The sequence below is a fragment of the Hemitrygon akajei genome, chromosome 12, assembly GCF_048418815.1.
Source record: "Hemitrygon akajei chromosome 12, sHemAka1.3, whole genome shotgun sequence".
Classification (NCBI taxonomy): domain Eukaryota; kingdom Metazoa; phylum Chordata; class Chondrichthyes; order Myliobatiformes; family Dasyatidae; genus Hemitrygon; species Hemitrygon akajei.
The window spans coordinates 23,421,660-23,442,962 of record NC_133135.1 but is presented as its reverse complement, the minus strand read 5'-3'; the positions used below and the strand labels follow the sequence as shown (position 1 = coordinate 23,442,962).

General features: G+C 41.3%; 1 protein-coding gene across 4 annotated transcripts in view; it reads right to left on the bottom strand.

Moving 5' to 3' along the window:
* Nucleotides 1-5,266: 5,266 nt before the first annotated feature.
* The window catches only part of LOC140736796 (choline transporter-like protein 3), a 147,095-nt gene continuing 131,058 nt past the window's right edge, over nucleotides 5,267-21,303 (bottom strand). For all 4 annotated transcript variants that reach the window (XM_073062723.1, XM_073062725.1, XM_073062724.1 and 1 more), the window contains 2 exons: nucleotides 10,928-11,026; nucleotides 5,267-8,731 (listed from right to left, as the gene is read on the bottom strand). In XM_073062723.1, the coding sequence (XP_072918824.1) occupies nucleotides 8,714-8,731; nucleotides 10,928-11,026 (117 nt within the window). In that variant the 3' untranslated portion in view covers nucleotides 5,267-8,713. The remainder of the gene's footprint in view (nucleotides 8,732-10,927; nucleotides 11,027-21,303) is intronic.

Below are 21,303 nucleotides of genomic sequence, written 5' to 3'. Positions count from 1 at the left end.
AGTTGGTTAGATGACAAAGTTAATGTTGGCGTGGTGCATTCACCAAACAGTTAAACACTTAAAGAAAAGTGCCCTGCTGTTTCTGTAAGACCATAAGATATAGGAGCATAAGTAGGCCATTCGGCCCATTGAGTCTCAACACTGCTGCTATTTCAATGAGGGTTTTTTTTCATGTTTTCTAGAGCTATACATTGGTAATTGTTGGGACATGTCTGGTCCTTTGGGCAAGCTGAATTTCTGGGTGAGGTTTTGACTGTTCAGTAAGTGATGCTGGCTGAACATAGAAGCCTGGCCTGTGATGCTACTCCTGATTGCAAGCTAACAAGTGCGTTGCATGAGGCTGTAATGAGTAGATGTGATATCCTAGGCTAATGGTCCATTCTTGACATCAAAATGGCAACAGGGATGGTAGCATTCTGATAAACTGTTGGGTGAATAATGTTTGCCATTGTTAGAGTAATCGAACAAAAGAATTGATAAGTTTATCTGCAAAATGACATTACTGCATACAACAATCAATCTAAGCTTGAATACTTGTTAGAAATAAATGGTTAACTGCAGTATACGATATACAAACGCACAAAGGAACTCCTGCAGAATACGATACAGATACAGTGAGTATACAGAAAAATGAAAATAGTTGATTCATCAGTTTGCTCAGTGCTTTACAATGCCATCTTTGGTTGGGGGTTCAATTCTCACTGCTGTCTGTAAGGTGTTTGTATCTTCTCCCTGTGACCATGTTGGGTTTCCTCTGGGTGTTCTGGTTTCATCCCACATTCCAAAGATGTGCATTTAGATTTAGTGAGTTGTGGGCATGCTATGTTGGTGTTGGAAATATGGCAACACTTGTCAGCCTTTGCTGATTTGATTTGACACATTTCCCTGTATGTTTCGATGTACATGTGACAAATGAAGCTAATCTCTAATATTTAATCTCATCATTGATGGAAAAACATGAAGGGGTTGTTTGGGAAAGGGTTCTAGGCATTGTTGACGTCCAATATGTACTGTTCATCCCCAGTGGAAGACATTAGTAGTATGCTGGAAGTTCCAGAGTGTTGGGTCAGAAGTGAGTCACAAACTTGCCATTTCTAGGGAGAAGGATCTTGGAGAAACTGAAAGGTCTGAAAGTAAGGAAATCACCTGGACCAGTTGGTGTGCACCCCAGGGTTCTGAAAGAGTGATTGAAGAGATTGTGGAGGCATTAGTAATGATCTTTCAAGAAACACTAGATTCTGGAATGGTTCCAGAAGACTGGAAAATTGCAAATGTCACTACACTCTTCAAGAAGGGAGAGAGGCAGATGAAAGGACATTATTGGACCTCAGTGGTTGGGGAGATGTTGGAGTCGATTGTTAAGAATGAGACCTCAGGGTCCTTGGAGGCGCATGATAAAATAGGCCATAGTCATCATGGTTTCCTGAGGAAAGATCTTGCCTGAATAATCTGCTGGAATTCTTTGAAGAAATATCAAGCAGGATAAACAAAGCAGAATCGATTGATGTTGTGTACTTGGATTTTCAGAATGCCTTTGACAAGGTGCCACACGAGGTTGCTTAACAAGCTACAAGCCCAAAGTATTACAGGAAAAATACTAGCATGGATAAAGCAGTAGCTGATTGGTAGGAAGCAAAGAGAAGGAATAAGAGGAGCTTTTACTGGTTGGCTTCCGGTGACTAGAGTTGTTCCAGAGGTGTCTGTGTTAGGACCACTTCTTTTTACGTTATATGTCAACAACTTTGGTGGATGATATGAAGGTAGGTGGAAGGGCAGGTAAACTTGAGGAAGTAGAGGTGCTACAGAAGGACTTGAACAGATAAAGGGAGTGCAAGGAATTGGCAGATGGAATACAGTGTCGGGAAGTGTATGGTCATGCACTCTGGTAGAAGAAATCAAAGGGTAGACTATTTTCCAAATGAGAGAAAATCCAAAAATCTGAAGCACAAAGGAGCTTAGTAGTCCTTGTGTAGGATTTCCTAAAGGTTAATTTGCAGATTGAGTCTGTGGTGAGGAAAGCAAAGATATGAGACTTTATAAAGCACCGGTGAGGCCTCTCGAAGTATTGTGAGCAGATTTGGGCCCCTTAGAAAGGATGTGCTGAAATAAAGGTTCAAAGGACGTTCCTGAAAATGATATCAGGTTCAAATGCCTTGTCACATGAAGAACATTTGATGGCTCTGGGACTGTATTCACTAGAATTCAAACGAGGGGTGACCTAATTGAAACACCAAAATTCGAAAGGCCTTGATGTGGAGAGGATGTTTCCTATGGTGGGAGTATCTAAGACGAGAAGACACAGCCTCAGAATAGAGGGGTGTCCTTTTAATAACAGAGACGAGGCATTTCTTAATCAGAGAGTGATGAACCTGGAGTTCATTACCACAGGCAGCTGTGGAGGCCAAGTTTTTACATATATTTAAGGCAGAATTGGTTGGTCAGTGTATGAAGGGATATGGGGAGAAGGCAGGAGATTGGGGCTGAGAGGAAAATTGGATATGTCATAATAAAACGGCAGAGCAGACTTGATTGGTCAAGTGGCCTAATTCTGCTCCTATATCTTATGGTCATATGGTAGGAGCTACCTTACACTAGTTGAAGGCACTGCTGCATAATAGAGTGCAGCAGGAGGTGGAGTTGTGGGATGTCATCCCAGAATGGGAATGCATTTCCAAGTGATGTGTACTGGGACAAAGAGGGGAGGCTGCAGGTGGGTGGTGGGTGCCGTATTCCTGCTGTACTCCTTGGTGGTACAAATTGAGCTGTTGTCGACATAGTCTAGGCAAGTAGACGTCCACTGGAACCACTATAATACCCAGGAAGTTTATGTTAGTCGAGTTGAGAACCACAACATGAGCTGTGGAATGCATGACTAGAGTTTGAAATGATTAATATTATATCGGATTGGTGGGAAATTGGTTGTTGAGGGTGACAAGAACAGAGCTATGCACATGCTACACTGCCTGCTGGTTGTATGGAGTACAACTGTCACGCATTATTAATCTTGTTTTTACTCTATTTCTAATACTCAGTGTATCATGTAAAAGCAAATATTTGGCCTGTTTACTCTTTTCAGATCTATGCAATATAGGTCAGAAGTTCAGTGAGCACCTAACTGTTTAATCAATTACTTCCAGAGCTGTGGAACTCTACTGGCTACAAAAGTAATTCCTCTACACTGAGCAAAGAAAAGTGGACAGCCACTGACTAAGAATATCACAATGTTCTCCAACTAAAAAATTCTAGCAATTTATTTTCAAGGGTTTTTTTTTGGAAAAAGTAATTTATACATTGGTAACCCCATTGAAAGCAAGGGTTAGTTGTACAATACATCTTGTACAAAGAAAACCTCTTGAAATTTTTCTCTTGGGGGGGTGGGACTTCTCACCGAAGTATCTTGCGTCATTTCAAGCCCATTTAAAATATCCTTCAAGACTTCAAATGGTTAGGACTAACATTGAAATGCTACCTTTCTTTAAGGCATATAGGTATAGGCATTTTAATTAAGACTCAGTATCCAGTGCTGAATATTTTCCTAATTCTGTAAGTGATTCATGTTTTGTGGCACAATAGGGTCTTGTTGCAACCCAGGGGCTGCAAGCCAACAAACTCTGTTGTCGCTGGTAAAGTGGTAAAATTAGAGTCCCATTTTCTCTCTGATGCTTTGATCATAATGAAGCCTAACAATGCACTGACTGTAAGTACTTATCACAGCTTGAGATGATTTAACAGCTGAGCCCCTAAACTGATTGTGACATGAAACATAGTCAATATAGATTCCTGTACAAGAACCAAAACCTTATTAACTATGAAATGCTTTGGGACGGCTTGAGTTTATAAAAGTGCTTTTTGAATAGTGGAAAAGACTCTACTGGCTGAGTTACCTAGTCCTCATTTGTTTGTCTTGTTTTACTTTGCAAGCTCACTTACAGGGGATTGATTTCAAAAGTTGGGGGATTGAGTTCATGAGCCGCAAGGTAATGTTGCAGCTGTATAAAATTCTGGTTAGACCACACTGGAATGGTGCTCATTCCTGCCAGCTTCATTATAGGAAGGATACTACTGGCTCTCCCTAGAGGACACTTGGATTTTCCTGTCACTGCAATGATACTTTGAATTAATTATTACACTGTTACTGGCCTATTTAAAAACAGAGCACAACAACAACTCAGTTGCTACACTATTTGTTAACTATTAACTGACTCAGATGCCACAATCTCTAATACAGTAACATCAGCACTAGGTGGGTTCAGAATATGCACATTCTAGAAACTTCCCTTTATCCACTTAACTATCATAAATTTAACATTCAAAATTTTAAATTCTGATACTTGCTCTTTTGTGACAATGGATATTGTGTTACGAATGTGCCACAACTCTGAGGGGCCGAAGGGTACAAAGTAGCCCCCTCCTTTTTGAGAATCACAAGATCGCTATTAATTCGGGTCTGGGACCCAGGAAATGAGAGAGAATCCTCAAGGGTTTGGAATGTGTGTCCTGCCCTCAGCGAGACAAAGCCATGGATACCGGCCATTGTCTCTTGGAGACGGAATTGTGTATTGAGTACTGTACTATTCATTGAAGCCCTCAGGGAATGACCAGAGTGGGCTGGTTGAGGGATTGCATCATCCCAACCTGATTGACATCTGAGACCCTGTGAGTAAGGATAAAAGAGGGTCTGGGGAACAACCCCTTCAGACGCACCAGGAGAAACACTAGAAATCCCGTGACAGCGTTTAGTAGCGACAGCCAGTGGAGGGCCCACGTGCGTCCTTTCCCGTTGCCAGGATTGGGGCCTTACCACGGAAGATGGCTTAGCTAAAGAAGAGACCACCACCAACGAAATTTTGAAGGATCGACATCATAAAAAAGGAAAAGCTGGCAAGTTCTAAAAATCTGTCTCTCTCCAACCAAAGGCTGAAGCCTGTATGAACTGAATGACTTTTATCTTTCCATCGGACAATACATTATCCCCTAGACAACGATAGAGCTTATTTCTTATTGATTCTTATTATACCCGCACTTTTAGAGTTAGTATTGACAACGTATATTATCTGTATGTTTGCATTGATATTATTTTTGTGTATTTTGACCAATAAATACTGTTAAAAATAGTACCATCAGACTTCAACGGACCTCTCTATCTTTGCTGGTATGTGACCCAGTTACGGGGTACGTAACAACTGAAAGGATATAATTGCCATTTAGTGTGAGCTTCTATGTTTTTTCTAATAATGTATTTAAAACAATACAATAATTCATAACATTTCCAGATACAAGCTTTAGACGTAATTTATTAAGATGTAAAACATTGCACATTACAAGCTATTCATAACACTTTAATTTTACCCTTTGTATCCCAACTAATGAAATGTATTATATCCTATTACACTCTTAAGGTAAATTAGATATTTAGTAATTTGTTAGAAATTAATAAATCTGTCCTTTACAATAATGTCCTTTTAGCCTTTATTGATAAGAAACCCTTTAACCACAGCTAAAAGAAAATACTGGAGGGTAGAAATATGACATCTGCAAGTCTGCAAGTCAGTGACATCCACATGCAGTAGAAAGTTCAGTAGAAACTCGGTCACCATATAAAACTGAGTTTTTCCATTTCACGTACCTCTGCTTTTCTTCTCCCACCCACCAAGAGTGGGGAAAGGATTCCCTTAACTTCACCTTCCGCCCCCACAGCCTCCACGTTCAACCTCAGCAGCTTTTTATCAAGGTGCCGTCACCAGGCTTGTCTTCCCTCCACAACTCCCTGCATCACTCTTCCACCTCCAGCAAAACCCACTCCTCTTCCTATGCGACAGCAAGAGATGCAGCAACTGGTCTTCTGAACTTTTCCCTTTCCATAATCAATGGACCAAAAATATTCCTTCCAAAAGCAGTGATTCACTTACACTTCCAATTTAGAATCTTCTTTCAGTGCTTGTGATGCAGTCTCTTCCATATTGAACAAACCAAACCCAGTCTGGATGACCGCTTTATAAAACACTTCTTTTCAACTGAAAACTGCAGTCCTGAGCTTCCATTTGCCTGTCCCTTTAATTCTCCATCTCTGATCTCTTGGTCTTTGATTTCCAACGCTGTTTCAATGAAGCAGCAGCTCATTTTCCACTCGGGAAAGTCGCACCTTCTGAGGCTCAATATTGAGTTCAGTTATTTCAGATGACCAACCTTTCCAGTTTGTGTCAGTGCTAACCATGTCTGATGAAAAATAAACTACGTTTACTTTGTTATTCTCTACAGATGCTGCTTGACCAGCGGTGATATTTCGGAGTTCTCCTTTAACTCAGACGTGCAGTAAATTGCTGTGCTTCATATCTCATAGTTCCAGCATTTTCCCCACTCTTTCTCCTCATCTCCTTTTGTATAATTCTCCTCTGAGCAAATCAGCGGCAATACCAAGCCGCCGGACCCTCTCTCAGTCAGCACCAACACTGTGCCTGTCTCCATGTTGTACCTCTTTCCCTCCCCTGTCTCTGCAACTTAAAAACAGGCTTGCTTTCTAACTTCTCCTCATGTTTAGTCTGAAATATTATCTTGAGTTTCTCTTTGCTGCATTTTCTGTTTCTATTTCAGTTGCCAGCATCTACAGTTTTGTTTTTGCTTTTGGCATCAGAGAGGGTCCAAAGGAGGTTCACGATAATTATTCCAGGAGTGAAAGGGTTAATGTATGAGTAGCAGTTAATGGCTCTGGGCTTGTACTTGCTGGAGTTTAGAAGAATTGGGGAGGGAGAGTCTCATTGGAATCTATTAAATATCGAAAGGGCTATATAGAATGAATGTGGAGATAATGTTTCCTATAGTGGGGTAGTTATGGAGCAGAGGGCAGAGCTCAGAATAGAAATACATCCCTTTAGAACAGAGATGCAGAGGAACTTCTTTAGCCGGGTGAAATTCATTGGCAGACAGCTGTGAAGGCCAAGCCGCTGTATATATTTAAGGCTGAGATTGATAGGTTTTTGATTAGTAGGGGCATCAAAGGTTATGGAAAGAAGGCAGGGAAAGGGGTTGAGAGAGATGATGAATCAGCAGAGATGGAATGGTGAGGCAGAATCAATGGGCTGAGTGGCCTAATTCTGCTCCTATGTCTTATGGCCTTCTCATTAACCAACATGTTTGAAGTTGTGTACGTAAAAATGTAACCAGTCACTAGAACAACGGATAAGATAATGCTGGTTACAGAGGATATTTCTTTTATCCATTCTTAGCCTTCTGTTTGGCATTGCCGCACAGTTTTAATTGGCCATCTGCATTTGACGTTGGGCCTACTGCAATCCTTTTGTAGGAGTTAGTAGAGTGAACAGAGCACAGGAGAATCAAGGAGATGGCATTTATTCTGCATTTTGTTTATAGAGAATGTGAGTATGGCCAGGGTGAGTAACAGACTGAAAACACAAGTAGAGAATGATAAATGGAAAAATGATTAGTAAGTATTAATAAGTAATGTGAAATGCAGGAAAATGAAACTAGCTTGGATGGGCATCTTGATCAGTTGGGCTGAAGGGCCTGTTTCTGTGATGTACAGCTAAGTAATGTTAAATCTTCTTTATCATATTACAATACATTTACTAAATGTCTTATAAGAACTGTTACTTTAAAAAATGACTTATATAATCCCTTGTTCATTACAGATTTATTCAGTTTTAGAAAATAATTTACTTCTACAGTTCACGACTTTGGACCTCTTCAAAAAATGGGGGGTGGGGTGGAGAGAATCTCATTGAAACATATCAAATATTGGAAGGCCAAGATAGAGTGGACATGGAGAGGATGTTTCCTATAGTGGGAGAGTCTAGGACCAAGGGCACAACCTCAGAATACAACAACATTCCTTTAGAACAGAGATGAGGACAAATTTCTTTAGCCAATGGGCAGTGAATCTGTGGAATTCATTGCCACAGATGCCTATGAAGGCCAAAGTCATTGGGTATAGTTAAAGCAGAAGTTGATAGGTTCTTGATGAATAAGCATCATGGGGAGAAGGCAAGAGAACAGGTTTGAGATGAATAATAAATCAGACATGATTGAAGGGTGGAGCAGACTCGATGGGCTGAATGGCCTATTTCTGCTCCTATATCTTATGGTCTTATGATTTGGATTAATGTTGGTTAAATCATTAAAAATTTCTGTTAACTTCTTGTAATAGGGGTTAGAATTCTACACCCATCTGTCAACTCATTGGCACAATTTGATAAATGTACATTTAAAGAGACTAATCCCTCTGGTTATTCAATCTGCTTTTCTAAAACACAGACATCAACACTGGAATTCTTTGCAATCATATTAGAGGGTCAAGTTTAAGGATAATCCCGGAGTCTCAAAACAACAATTGTCTGATCCATCTAGGGTAACTTTGAGCCCTTATAGACAACTTCACTCAGTGTTACCTTTCAACAGAAAAATATCCAGTCTTACATGAGTTTGTGCATGGATTTAGCACAGGCCAAAATGTCAAAAAGACACGTGCCTTCTAATTGGTTACTGGAGCCAAGGTAAAGAGAGAACAACACACAAGAGAAGGAGCAACAATAACACGTTCTGAGTAATCCTTTTTACTTAAATATATAAACGTACTTCCATGTGAATCAAGCCATTGAAACCAACTCGAAAAATCCTCCACTCTCTGTTTAGTTTGTATGTGTTAAATATTAAGGTTTGGATGGAATCTGAAGTCCATTTCGAGTCCACTGAAATCCCGTCATGTTGCATTTGCATCCTGCCAAATTAAAAAAAGATTACACTGCAATTTTAATTCTTCAGACGTGCTATCATGAATATTAGCTAACTATTGTAAAAATAATATCAGCTAAATATTTAACATGCTTGAGGCCAGACCTCAACTCATGGGCTGTGTTTTAACCAGCCAATTTCCTCTGAGTATTACGGACAGAAAAATTAAAGACTGGTGCTTAGAAACCCTTGGCCATAAAACGTTGGATTCTGCTATGAAGATTCTTGAATGTTTTTCAGAATATTAAATATAAGTCACCCCATGAATTCATGACATTTGAGATTTCTCTTTTCCTCACTTGGGAGAGTTGCCATGTCACTCAGCAGGATTATGTACCTAGGGAACTTGATTGCCATAACCATTAGGTTCACTGCATCTTTAGTAGACAATATTACTCTTCTTGGGGATCTTCTTACAGGGCAAATACTATACTAGAATTCTAAACAACCTACCAGCTTCTCTACTCTTGCTTCCTCTGTCTACAATTGCAAGAAGATATCTGGACTGATTATTTCTTTACTCCAGAACCCTTTTCCTTCCACACCTAAACCTTTGAGCCTTTAATTCTGTAGATACTTTCCAGTATACCTCATGTTCCCATTAGGATTAGGATTAAAATTAGTGTTTGAGGACATTTGGTATGTCACCAAAGACTCTAGCAAACTTCTACAGATGTACTCTGGAGAACATTCTGATTGGTTGCCTCTCGTACAGAAGCTCCAGCGCACAAGATTGCAAGAGGCTACAGAGGGTTGTAGACTAAGCCAGCTCCATCACAGGCACAAGTCTTCCCACCATCGAGGACATCTTTCAAAAGACAATATTCCTCATTAAGGATCCTCACCATCCAGGACATGTCCGCTTATCATTACTCATCAGGGTGGAGATACAGGAGCCTGAAGATGCATACTCAATGTTTTAGGAGCAGCTTCTTCGCCTTTGTCATCAGATTTCTGAGTAGCCATGAACCTGTGATCTATTTATTTACTGATTGATTGCAAGTTACAGTATGTTTTAGTATCTTGCACTTTACTGCTGCCACAAAACAAGAATTTTCCCAATGTACTGTCTCTCATGTCAGCGATAAAAAAAACCTGATTTTGAAATCCTGATGATTATCTCCACAGAGATCCAAGTTCGGATTACCAAGCTGCTCCTTTTGGACAGCATCATTTCTGTCCGCAAAGTGGTCCTATCTGACAACGATTTCCTCTCTAAAAAAAAAGTAATTAGGAAGGCAAATGGAACGTTGGCCTTAATTGAAAGGAGCTAAAGTACAAAAATGCTGTGTCAATGAGGTCACACCTGGTACTGCATTCAGTTATTTAAGGAAGGAAACGCTTACAATGGAGGCAGTTCAGAGAAAGATTATGATGGTAGTTCCTGGGATGAATACAATGTTTTATGGAAAACAATCGAGCAATTTGGGCGCTTAAAGTGATGAAGGAGACTTGCGGGTTAGTACTCTGTCAACAGCTGCTATTCACTGCCGCTGGTTTGCATTCTCAAAGTTACTGATGAAATGGGCTGAACTGACATGGATGTACAGAGAATGAGGGAAACAGACACTGCGTAGACAGAAAGGATTACTTTACCCCTTTAAGCATTTAATTGCTAGTGTAATTAGTTCAGCATAATATTGTGGGCCAAGGGACCTATTCCTTTCTTGTATTGTTCTATGTTAACATGTTGGAAGAATGAGAGATGATCTTATTGAAATATAATATTTCAAGGGAGTTTGATAGATCAGGAAAAGACAGTTTCCCACGTGAGAGAACCTGGAACAAAGAATTATTATCATTCCAGCTGCATTGCCTATTCCTGTTCAGAGGTATGATCTTTCAATATAATACTGCATGATTTCTCTTTCCTTTTGTTCTTTCTTTTAGTCTTTCTCACTCTTTTCTTCTTCGCCTCTTTCTCACCTTCAAATAGCCCACTTACATATAGTATTATCAAGTTAAATGCTACCCTGACTTTAGTTATAATCAGGTGAGTTTTAATTCACCTCAGGAAATGCATCTCATGCTTAAAAAAACACATGGAACTTTTATCTACTGGGTATGATTCATACTTCACAGTGGAAAGATTCCATACCACTTAATATGAGAAGGATTTGGAACTCAAACTATTGTGCAGCAACTTAGCACACTTAGTACTGCCAGAGTTTTCAACACCCACCATTGGCTGTAGTTCTGCCACGTATCTGTTACTCTTCCGGTTTGCTTTGTCACTCCCACTGCTTCTTGTGATTTCTTCATTGGTTTTGCCGATGAATTTCTAGAGAAACGATAAGAACTTTTCTCAAGTGTTTACATGAGAGCATTATTCTATGTCAATAGGATTTCTGCAAAGTGAAGCAATGCTAATAAAGTCATGATAATTGTGCTTATCACTTATAAAACAAACACACACCCACAGAATCAATTATTAAGCAAATTTCCAATTTCTACAAAAAGGAGTGGATACAGCCTGGTCCACCACTGAGCACATCTACAAGGAGTGCTGCCACAAAAAAGCAAGATCCATCCAGGTCATGCTCTCTTCATGCTGCTGTCATGGGGAGGGAGGTACAAGAGCCTTAGGTCCCACACCACCAGGTTCAGGAACAGTTATTACCCTTCAACCATCAGGGTCCTCAGCCAGAGTGGATAACTTCTCTTACCTCAACACTGAACTGATTTCACAATCTAAAAATTCTCTTTCAAGGTCTCTACAACTCATGTTCTCTATATTACTCATTATTATTTGCTTTTTTTGAATTTGCACATTGGTTGGTTGTCAGTCTTTGTATGTAGGTTTACATTGCAGATATTGTGAGCGCCTGCAAGAAAATTAATCAGTGTTGTATATGGTGCCATATAAGTCCTTTGATAATAAATTTACTTTGAACTTAGAACTTTGTTTGAATTTCTTTTTGCCTGACACATCTTAGAGTAGACCGATGCCAATATTGCGCTAATCTAGGAGCTATCTTTCTTGAGCTTGGTTCAAAAGAAGAACAAGTTGAAACAGTCGAAATGTCAGTCAGGCCCAGAGTACCTTATCTCTCAGTATGCTGAGGGAGAGCTACAGATTAGTGCTTCATCATTTGCAGTTTAGTGCCGCAGGGTTTGTTTTCTGCAAGTTACCGAAATTATGAGTTGAATTGAACTAGGATAAAACCTGTGGAAGCACTTCCCAAGGCAAGCAGCGTTGGAGGGAAGAGAAACAAGAGACATTTGTGATAAGTTGCAGACTAAAGTAACAACTACTTTAAAAGATGGCAGTTAGAGTCAGAAGATAAAGAAACAAATTGAAACAGTAGGAACAACCTGTGGAGAGCACAAAGTACACTGCAGATGCTGGGGTCAAAGCAACATGTACAACACACTGGAGGAACTCAGCAAGGCGGACAGCATCCGTGGAAACGAGCAGTCAACGTTTCGGGCCGAGACCCTTTGTCAGGACTGAAGAGGGAGGGGGCAGGGGCCGTATAAAGAATGTGGGGGGAGGGTGGAAGGTGCCAGGTGAAAAAGATCAAGGGGTGCGGGAGGGGAAGCAGGGAGGGGATAGGCAGGAAAGGGGAAGAAGGAATGTAAGGTCAAAGCACTGTGTAGTAGAAGAAGGCAGAATCACGATAGAGGTGATAGGCAGCTAGAAGAGGAGGCAGAGTAAAACTAGGATGGGGGAAGGGAGAGGGAGGGAATTACCAGAAGTTGGAGAATTCAATGTTCATGCCAAGAGGCTGGAGACTACCCAGTTGGTAGATGAGGTGTTGCTCCTCCAACCGAAGTTTGGCCTCATCATGGCAGTAGAGGAGGTCATGTATGAACATATCCGATTGGGAATGTGAAGGAGAGTTGAAGTGGGTGGCAACTGGGAGATCCTGTCTGTTGTGGCGGACGGAGCGGAGGTGCTTGACGAAGCAGTCCCCCAATCTGCGTCAGGTCTCGCCGATGTAGAGGAGGTCACACCGGGTGCACCGGATGCAATAGATTACCCCAGCAGACTCACAAGTGAAGTGTTGCCTCACCTGGAAGGACTGTTTGGGGCCCTGAATGGTGGTGAGAGAGGAGGTGTAGGGACAGGTGTAGCACTTGCAGGCATAAGTGCCAGGTGGGAGATCTGTGGGAAGAGACGTGTGGACCAGGCAGTCGCGGAGGGTCCGATCCCTGTGAAAAGCAGAGATGGGTAGAGAGGGAAAGATGTGCTTAGTGGTGGGGTCCTGTTGAAGGTGGTGGAAGTTGCGGTGGATAATATGCTGGATCTGGAGGCTGGTAGGGTGATAGGTGAGGACAAGGGGGACACGGTCCCTGTTGTGGTGACGGGAGGATGGGGTGAGGGTCGAAGTGCGGGAAATGGAGGAGATGCAGGTGAGGGCATCATTGATGATGGCAGAAGGGAAACCACGATCCTTAAAGAAAGAGGACATTTGGGATGTCCTGGAATGGAAAGCCTCATCCTGGGAGCAGATGCAGCACAGACAGAGGAACTGGGAATAGGGAATAGCATTTTTGCATTTGGCAGGGTGGAAAGAGGTATAGTCGAGATAGTTATGAGAGTCAGTGGGTTTATAGAAGATGTCAGTGGACAGTCTGTCTCCAGAGATGGAGACCGAGAGATCGAGAAAGGGGAGAGAAGTGTCCGAGATGGACCAAGTGAATTTGAGGGCTGGGTGAAAGTTAGAGGCAAAGTCAATGAAATTGATGAGCTCAGCATGGGTGCAGGAAGCAGCACCAATGTAGTCGTCAATGTAGCGAAGGAAAAGTTGGGGAGCAGTACCAGTATAGATTTGGAGCATAGACTATTCCACATAACACACGAAGAGGCAGGCATAGCTGGGGACCATGTGAGTGCCCATAGCTACACCCTTGGTCTGAAGAGAGTGGGAAGAGCCAAAAGAGAAGTTATTAAGTGCTAGTACCAGTTCCGCCAACCAGAGGAGTGTGGTGGTGTTGGGGAACTGGTGAGGTCTATCATCCAGAAAGTAGTGGAGGGCTTTGAGGCCTTCTTGATGGGGAATGGAAGTGTATAAATATTGGACATCCATAGTGAAAGTGAAGCAGTTGGGACCAGTAACTGGAAGTTATTGAAGAGGTGGAGGGCATGGCATGTATCCCGGATGTAGGTAGGGAGGGACTGAACTATGGGTGACAAAATGGAGTCCAGGTAAGCAGATACAAGTTTGGTGGGGCAGGAGCAGGCCGAAACTATAGGCCTACCAGGACAGTCAGGCTTGTGGATCCTGGGGAGGAGGTAAAACTGAGCAGTGCGGGGTGTGGGAATTATGAGTTATTTGGCTGAGGATGGAAGGTCTCCGGAGTTGATAAGAACGGTGATGGTACGGGAGACAATGGTTTGATGTTTCTTGGTGGGGTCCTGTTCCAGGGGTAAGTAAGAGGAGGTGTAAGAGAGCTGCCGTTTGGCCTCAGTGAGGTAGAGGTCCGTCGGCCAGACTACTGTGGCACCACCTTTGTCTGCGGGTTTGTACGTGGTTTCAAAGAAAGTATTGTCCATACATTGTAAAAATGGAGTTGCCCTTTGACGTTTGGCACAAAAAATGTCGAGCCCCATGTTGGGCCAGCAGACCTTTCCACCGAAAGCGTCTCCATATGATGCCTGCTATACCTTGTTTTGACAAATAAATAAATTTCTTTGCATCTACCAGTAATCTTATCTGGCGATTTCGTTCATGCAACAACAAAAGGATGGAAATTGGCAACAAAAGTACTGAAATGCAGTCACAAAAAGCAGCGCCAATACAGTATTCAATGTGTTTGAAAAGGTTTTAGGGGAGGGATTCTGATTAGAATTAAAACTAGGCCATTCCAAGTATTCAACAAAGACAGGAACACTTCCACAGCTACACCTTTGATTGGAGAAGTGGATGGACTTGAAGGCGAAATTGTTCAAAGAACAAGCTTAGCCAGGTTGTAGAATCTATGTTCAAGTCAAAATCCACCCTAATTGCTCTTTTTAATGCAACTTTGGTTTACTCCTTATTAGAGATCCTCCCCCTTAAAGCCCACTATTCCAGTTCTGCTAGAAGGTCCTTGTCTTTCTAACAGATTCATTTCCCATAGATACTGCTTGACCTGCTGATTGCTTCCACCATCTCCTGTTTTTCTGTTGGCTTTCCAGTGTCTGTCTGCAGCTTTTCGCTCCAAAGCCCAAGTCGAGCTGAGGAAATCTGCCCGGCTGTTGGCTAGTTGCACCTTGCCCAGCTCAGACATCTATCTGTGTGATGGCCCGAAGTCTGAGCTGAGCTGGTGGTCGTGCTCCGTGCACTTTGTCCAGGGGCTGAGAATGAAGGGTGTAGAGACACACTTTGCATTTCTCCCACATAGCACTGGTGGGTCACCAAGCCTGTGGAAGAAGATAAATGCAGACAACGGCGCAAGCTATTTTGATAAACACCACTATTAACACTTTATTGTTTAGCCGCACTGCCTTTTCCTTTACACAAGAGATTCTGCAGATGCTGGAAATCCTAGTGTCCCGATGAAGGGTCACGGCCTGAAACGTCAACTTTCCACAGTTGGTGCCTGACCTGCTGAGCTCCTCCAGCATTTTGTGTGTGTCACTCCACACTCTCCCTGTCGCTGAGACACTTCACTCTGCATTCTACCGTGCACTCCCTCGATGCACTGTGTAATGATTCTATCTGCATGAACAGTATGCAAGACAAGCTTTTTGCTGCATCTTGGTGCACATGACAATAATAAATCAATACCATCTTTTAAAAATTAATGTGCTTTCACATTTAATGGACTCAGCACGGTGGTTAAGTCACAGACCAGCAGTCGGAGTTCTGGACCACTGATCAGGAGGCATGAGTTCAATTCATGACCGCTGTGGAATTTAAATTAAGGTAATTGAATAAATCTGGAATTAAAATTGGCCTCAGTAATGATAACCACAGAACTGCATGTGAACCATCTTATTCACTGATTTCCTTCAGGTAAAGAGATTTGCCATCCTCATCCAGTTTGCTTTGAATGTGAATCCAGATCCCACAACGTGGTCATGAGGGGACGTAGATAAGGTGCATGGCCACAGCATTTCCCCCAGGATAGGGAAGTCTGAAACCAGAGGAACATAGATTTAATGTGAGCGGAGAAAGAAAATTTAAAAGGGACCTAAGGGGAAACCTTTTGACACACAGAGGGTGGTGGATGTATAGTACGAGTGGCCAGATGAAGGGGAAGAGGCTGGTACAATTATAATGTACTGAGTTGGAACTGGGTTATCATTGTCACAGGCACTGAGATACAATGAAACACTTGTCTTGCATGCTGTTCATACAGATCAGATCATTACACACTGCATTAAGGTAGAACAAGATAAAACTATAAAAATGCAGAATAAGGCACACAAAGTGCTGCAGAAACTCAGCAAGTCAGCCACCATCTATGGAAAGGAAAACAGTTGATGTTTCAGGCTAAGTACCTTCGGGATGCTGCCTGATTTGCTAAGTTCCTCCAGCACTTTTTGTGCAGAGTTGCTTAAGTTTTCCAACATCTGCAGATATTTACAATGCAGGAAAGTATAACAGCAATGAAGGAAAAGTGCAGTGCAGTTAAACAATAAGGTGCAAGATCATAACAAGGTAGATTTTGAGATCAAGTCCATCTTGCACTAGGGAGCCGTTTAATAGTCTTCTAACAGCGGGGTAGAAGCTGTCCTTGAGCCTGCTGGTATGAGCTTTCAGGCCTTTCAACTTTCTGCCTGATGGAAGGGTCGAGAAGAGAGATGGTCTGGAATGGGAGATTGATTATGCTGGCTCTTTGCTAAAGCAACGAGGAGGCTAAATATTTAGACAGGTATGTGGATAGAAAAGGTTTAGGGGTATGGGCCAACTGCAGGAAAATGGGACTAGCTCAGATGGACATCTTGGTTGACGTTGCCCAGATGGGTTGAAAGGCCGGTTTCCTTGCTGTATAACTTCCCGAATTTTCAGTACCTCCTTATCTCAGGGGTAATTAAAATGGACGATAATTTTCAGTGGTGTTTGTGTTCCCTGACCAAATCAACAGCTTGTCCGCCTCTCCAGAGGCAGAAAGGTAACAGCTGGTGGGGTAGAGACCACAGGCACTGAGTCTGCCCACCAGCAAGGTCTAGGGTAACTGGTCCAATGGGTTATTGTTCACACAGTCCCATTTACCAATGACTGCTAACGTATTCATCTAGAAAAAAAAACCCAGTGAAGGAATTGAGAACTTGTTTTGTTGAATTTAATGTAATTCCATGAGACTGTAACCCCAATGGATACAAGAATATAGAGCTAGTCTTTCAGATTAATGGTGTCCTTGAAAGTACCTTCTCGTTTGCTTCAGAATTTCACCAGATGCAGTATTTTGGCTTTGTGTTTGTACCTGTGGTGTGTCATGGGTACTTGTGAATTACTCTAGGGATAAGTATAACTTCAACTTTTCACTTAGACACAGCACATTAATGAACACAACAGTTTACTGTGGCAATTGAGAAGCAAAAAGTGGAAAATAGTAATTTAATAATCAGAATAAAAATATAAAATGCAGGAAAATATTCAGCTGAGCCAACATTTGTAGTGGAAAGAGAACCCAGAGTTAATGTTTCAGCTGGAATTCCTTTCAGCAGAACAAAGAAAAGTTGGAAATAAAACTTGCTTTAAGTTGCAGAGAAGGGGCAGGTGGAGAAGGAAGGCCTGTAATAGGTGAAGATCAGGGCAGGTCAAACAGTCATAGATAATATAGTATGGGAAGAGACTCTTCGGCCTAACCTGTCCATGCCAACCAAGGTGACCATCTCTGTCATTTACCCATGTTAAGCCTATATCCAAAGTCAAAGTAAATTTATTATTTAAGCACGCATATGTCACCATTTACTACCCCGAGATTCATGTCCTTGCAGGCATTCACAGGAAAAAAAGAAACATTATGAAAAGCTATACTTAAGCAAAGACCGACAACAACCAATGTGCAAAAGAAGACAACTAGGATAAATAAATAATTAATACGGAGGACATGGCATGTCAGATCCTTGAAAGTGAGTCTGTAGGTTGTGGAATCAATTCAGAGTTAAGGTAAGTGGCATTATCTGTGCTGGTTCAGGATTCTGATGGTTGTAGTTTAATTGCTGTTCTTAAACCTGAAGGTGCGGGACCTGAGGCTCCTGTACCTCCTGCTCAGTGATAGCAGCGAGAAGTGAGTATAGCCTGGTTGGTGGGGGTCCTTGATAGTGAGTACTGCTTCCTTGTGGTAGCACTCCTTGTAAATGTGCTCAGTTGTGGAGAGGGCTTTGCTTGTGATGGACTGGGCTATATCCACCACTTTCTGTAGCCTTTTCTGATCTTGGGCATTGGTGTTTCTATACCAGGCTGTAACACAATCAATCAGGATACTCTCCACTAAGCAAACTTCTGAAAAAGTAGAGGTGTTTTATGTTGGCACATGCTGGTCCAAGGACAGACCCTTTGATATAACGTCAAGGAATTAAAAATTACTGACCCCCTCCACCTCTGAATAAGGATAAAACTGTCATCAATCTTGGAACTGGATTCAAACATGACAAAGGCACCTCTAGCCCAGTCCACATTATAAAATCCTCCTCATCTAGGAAACATCTAGGCAATGGTGCTTAAACTGACTTGATACCATCATTCTCACAGAACTATTACAGGCCTGAAGAAATTGAAAACCTGCAGAACAGCCAGCTGGAGTAACTTTAGGTCAGTGAACAAATAGACAAAAACAAATGTCTTAGGTGGCAGAAGGTGTGGAGGCTGCTGTTATTTGTATTAACTCTTTCTGGATTGCAGTAATCAAAAATGGACATAACGAAGGCTCATAGAGGGCCATGGACCATTTTGCAGATTGATTTTGTGGAACCTTTACCCTTAACTCCCTGTGGATTGCAATATACCCTGGTGATATTGGATACTTCCACCAAATTGATTAGGACATTCCCGATGAAAGTTAAGGTTACAGTCTGAATTTTATTTGAGGAAACCTATTGTGTCATAGAATATCATATGGGATGAAAAATAAACAGCAGATGTGCTATCTAAACCCAGGGAATTGAAGATAATGATCAGCATAATGATCTCCCTTTACATCTCGGAGATTCGTAGGGCCACGTGACATTATTGACAGAGTAAGTCCATCGGTATATCGAATCCAGGTTGCTCCTGACCAGTTGGGTTGGCATCATATTAACCAACTTAATTGCTTTGGAAAAAGCTGATGTCCTTTTGATGCTGAGGTTCACAGAACACATTGTCAACGGGATAGTCTGGATTGGGATGATGATATTCTTAGTTTTGTTTTTCAGTCAATGGTTAGTGATGTGGACACATGAGCATGTGCCTCCATAGTAAAAGGGGTAGCTACCCACAGGTTAAAAAGGGAAAGGTTAAAGCAGATTTAGAGACAATAGGAAAGCAGAAGATGGGAGACTGTGTTCCTTGCCAGATCTCCTGGGAAGAAAGTGGGAGATTAAAAAGTTACATGTGGGAAATACATCAGTTATCAGATCTTAGTTAAGTGCCGAAATTGCACTTGGTGTTCATTTCTAGGTATTCAAAATGATCGGTGTTGGAATACTGTTGCTGACCTGTCAAAGATTCTCCTATATTATTGACTGACCATGACAGTCTACTACTGGCCAATTGAACATTCACCTGGACAAATGCAAAGAATGAAGTTAGGGTGGTTACAGATGAACTATTCACAACGTTTGCAAGAGAACCAATTTGGATCCCATCAGATGCCATGGTAATAAAAGACTGAATGAGGAAGATCAAATGGCCATGTGAATTTCTGAAGAAGTTAAACAAAATTTTGCAAGATGTTTGAGGATAATCATGACTGGCCTACAGTAATATAGGGAAAGGATGGTACTGTTGGGGTAATGATAGGAAGTCACTCTTTTACAGGTCCTGCTTCAGACAGCAAAGGGCTCCTCACTCAAATACTTCACTGTGAATGGAATGTTGCCATGAATATAAATCAAAAACAAGACAATCAATTAGCCTGTGATCCGGTTAGCATTAATGGCATTCCAGTTACTTTGCTGCCTGAGAACTTCCCCTTACCCCTAGTCCAACAAATGATACCACAACTGTGACAGTACCAGTTGTTACTAGCCCTTGTTGTGCGATGAGGTCCGGAAAGATAAAACACGATTACCCAAATTGTTGTGAAAAAAGCCATTTCCCTTAATATGCAACGTACTTTCCTAAGTGTCTTGCAATGGCAACTTAAAAACTTAGATGCTTGTGTGCCAGGTAGGGTTGCCAACTGTCCCGTATTAGCCAGGACATCCCGTATATTGGGCTAAATTGGTTTGTCCCATACGGGACCGCCCTTGTCCTGTAAGGTAGAGCGTTCCTATGAAACCGTTCGTAAGCCAAAATGTCGTAAAGCGAAGAAGCAATTACCATTAATTTATATGGAAAAACTTTGAGCGTTCCCAAACCCAAAAAATAACCTACCAAATTATACCAAATAGCACATAAAACCTAAAATAAAACTAACATATAGTAACAGCAGGAATGATATGATAAATACACAGCCTATATAAAGTAGAAATAATGTATGAACAGTGTAGTTTCACTTAACAGAATCAGAAAGATTAAGCCAAAACCGATATGCGCACACACATGCCCGTGTAAGGCTTCATGGTCATTGTAGTCTTTCTCGGGGTAATCACAAGTGTCCCGTATTTGACTGCTACTTTTGTCCCTTATTTGGGAGTGAGAAAGTTGGCAACACTAGTGCCACTGCAATTTTTTCCATAATGATTATATTTTAACATCATACAAGTGTATCTACCTATTATTAATAAAAAGCACTATTATACTTATTATTATTACACATACTAACATATAATATAATGTATATTTTATAACTTTATGATTTTCCTTCCATTTTTGTAACCATTTTGATTTAATGCTGTTTGTTGCAACAGTAATTGCAAATCGCTTTGAACAATGAAGTTTTTACTGTGTGGATAAATACAATTGCTTTCAACCCTGTTTCATTAATTCACATTGAATTAACATTGTATTAACTAATCTACATTGTCAGTTAGACAGTAGACTAATCTACATCTGCCATTTCAAATAGAATTTCTTTCCATGTCATATTAATAATACTTTTTAAGTAATTATTATACTAGCATTAGTGAGTGTTCTGAAGTCTGGTGTTCCTTTTAGACTTGTATTTACCCTAACCTATTTGAATTCATATGATCTCCAAAATTTCTGTGGATCAGACAGGGGGAGATGTTGCCCCAAAGAAATTGAAAATCTGTGTGAAAGCCAGCTAGAACAAGTGAATCACAGTGGACAAATAGACAAAACAAATGTCTTAGTTCTTGCCAGGTGGTGGAAGAAATGGAAGCTGGTGTTTTCCAAATTTACTCTTTCTGACTCAAAGTATGTAATTAAAAGCGGACGTAACAAGGTTGCTACTGATAATCTGCTAATCATAGATTATTTCTAAATGAGAAGTTGTTTGTGGGATGCCCTTTGATACGGCAGAAGAATCAACACAGGTTTATAAGAAGGGTCGTCTCTCTGTCTGTGTATTGGA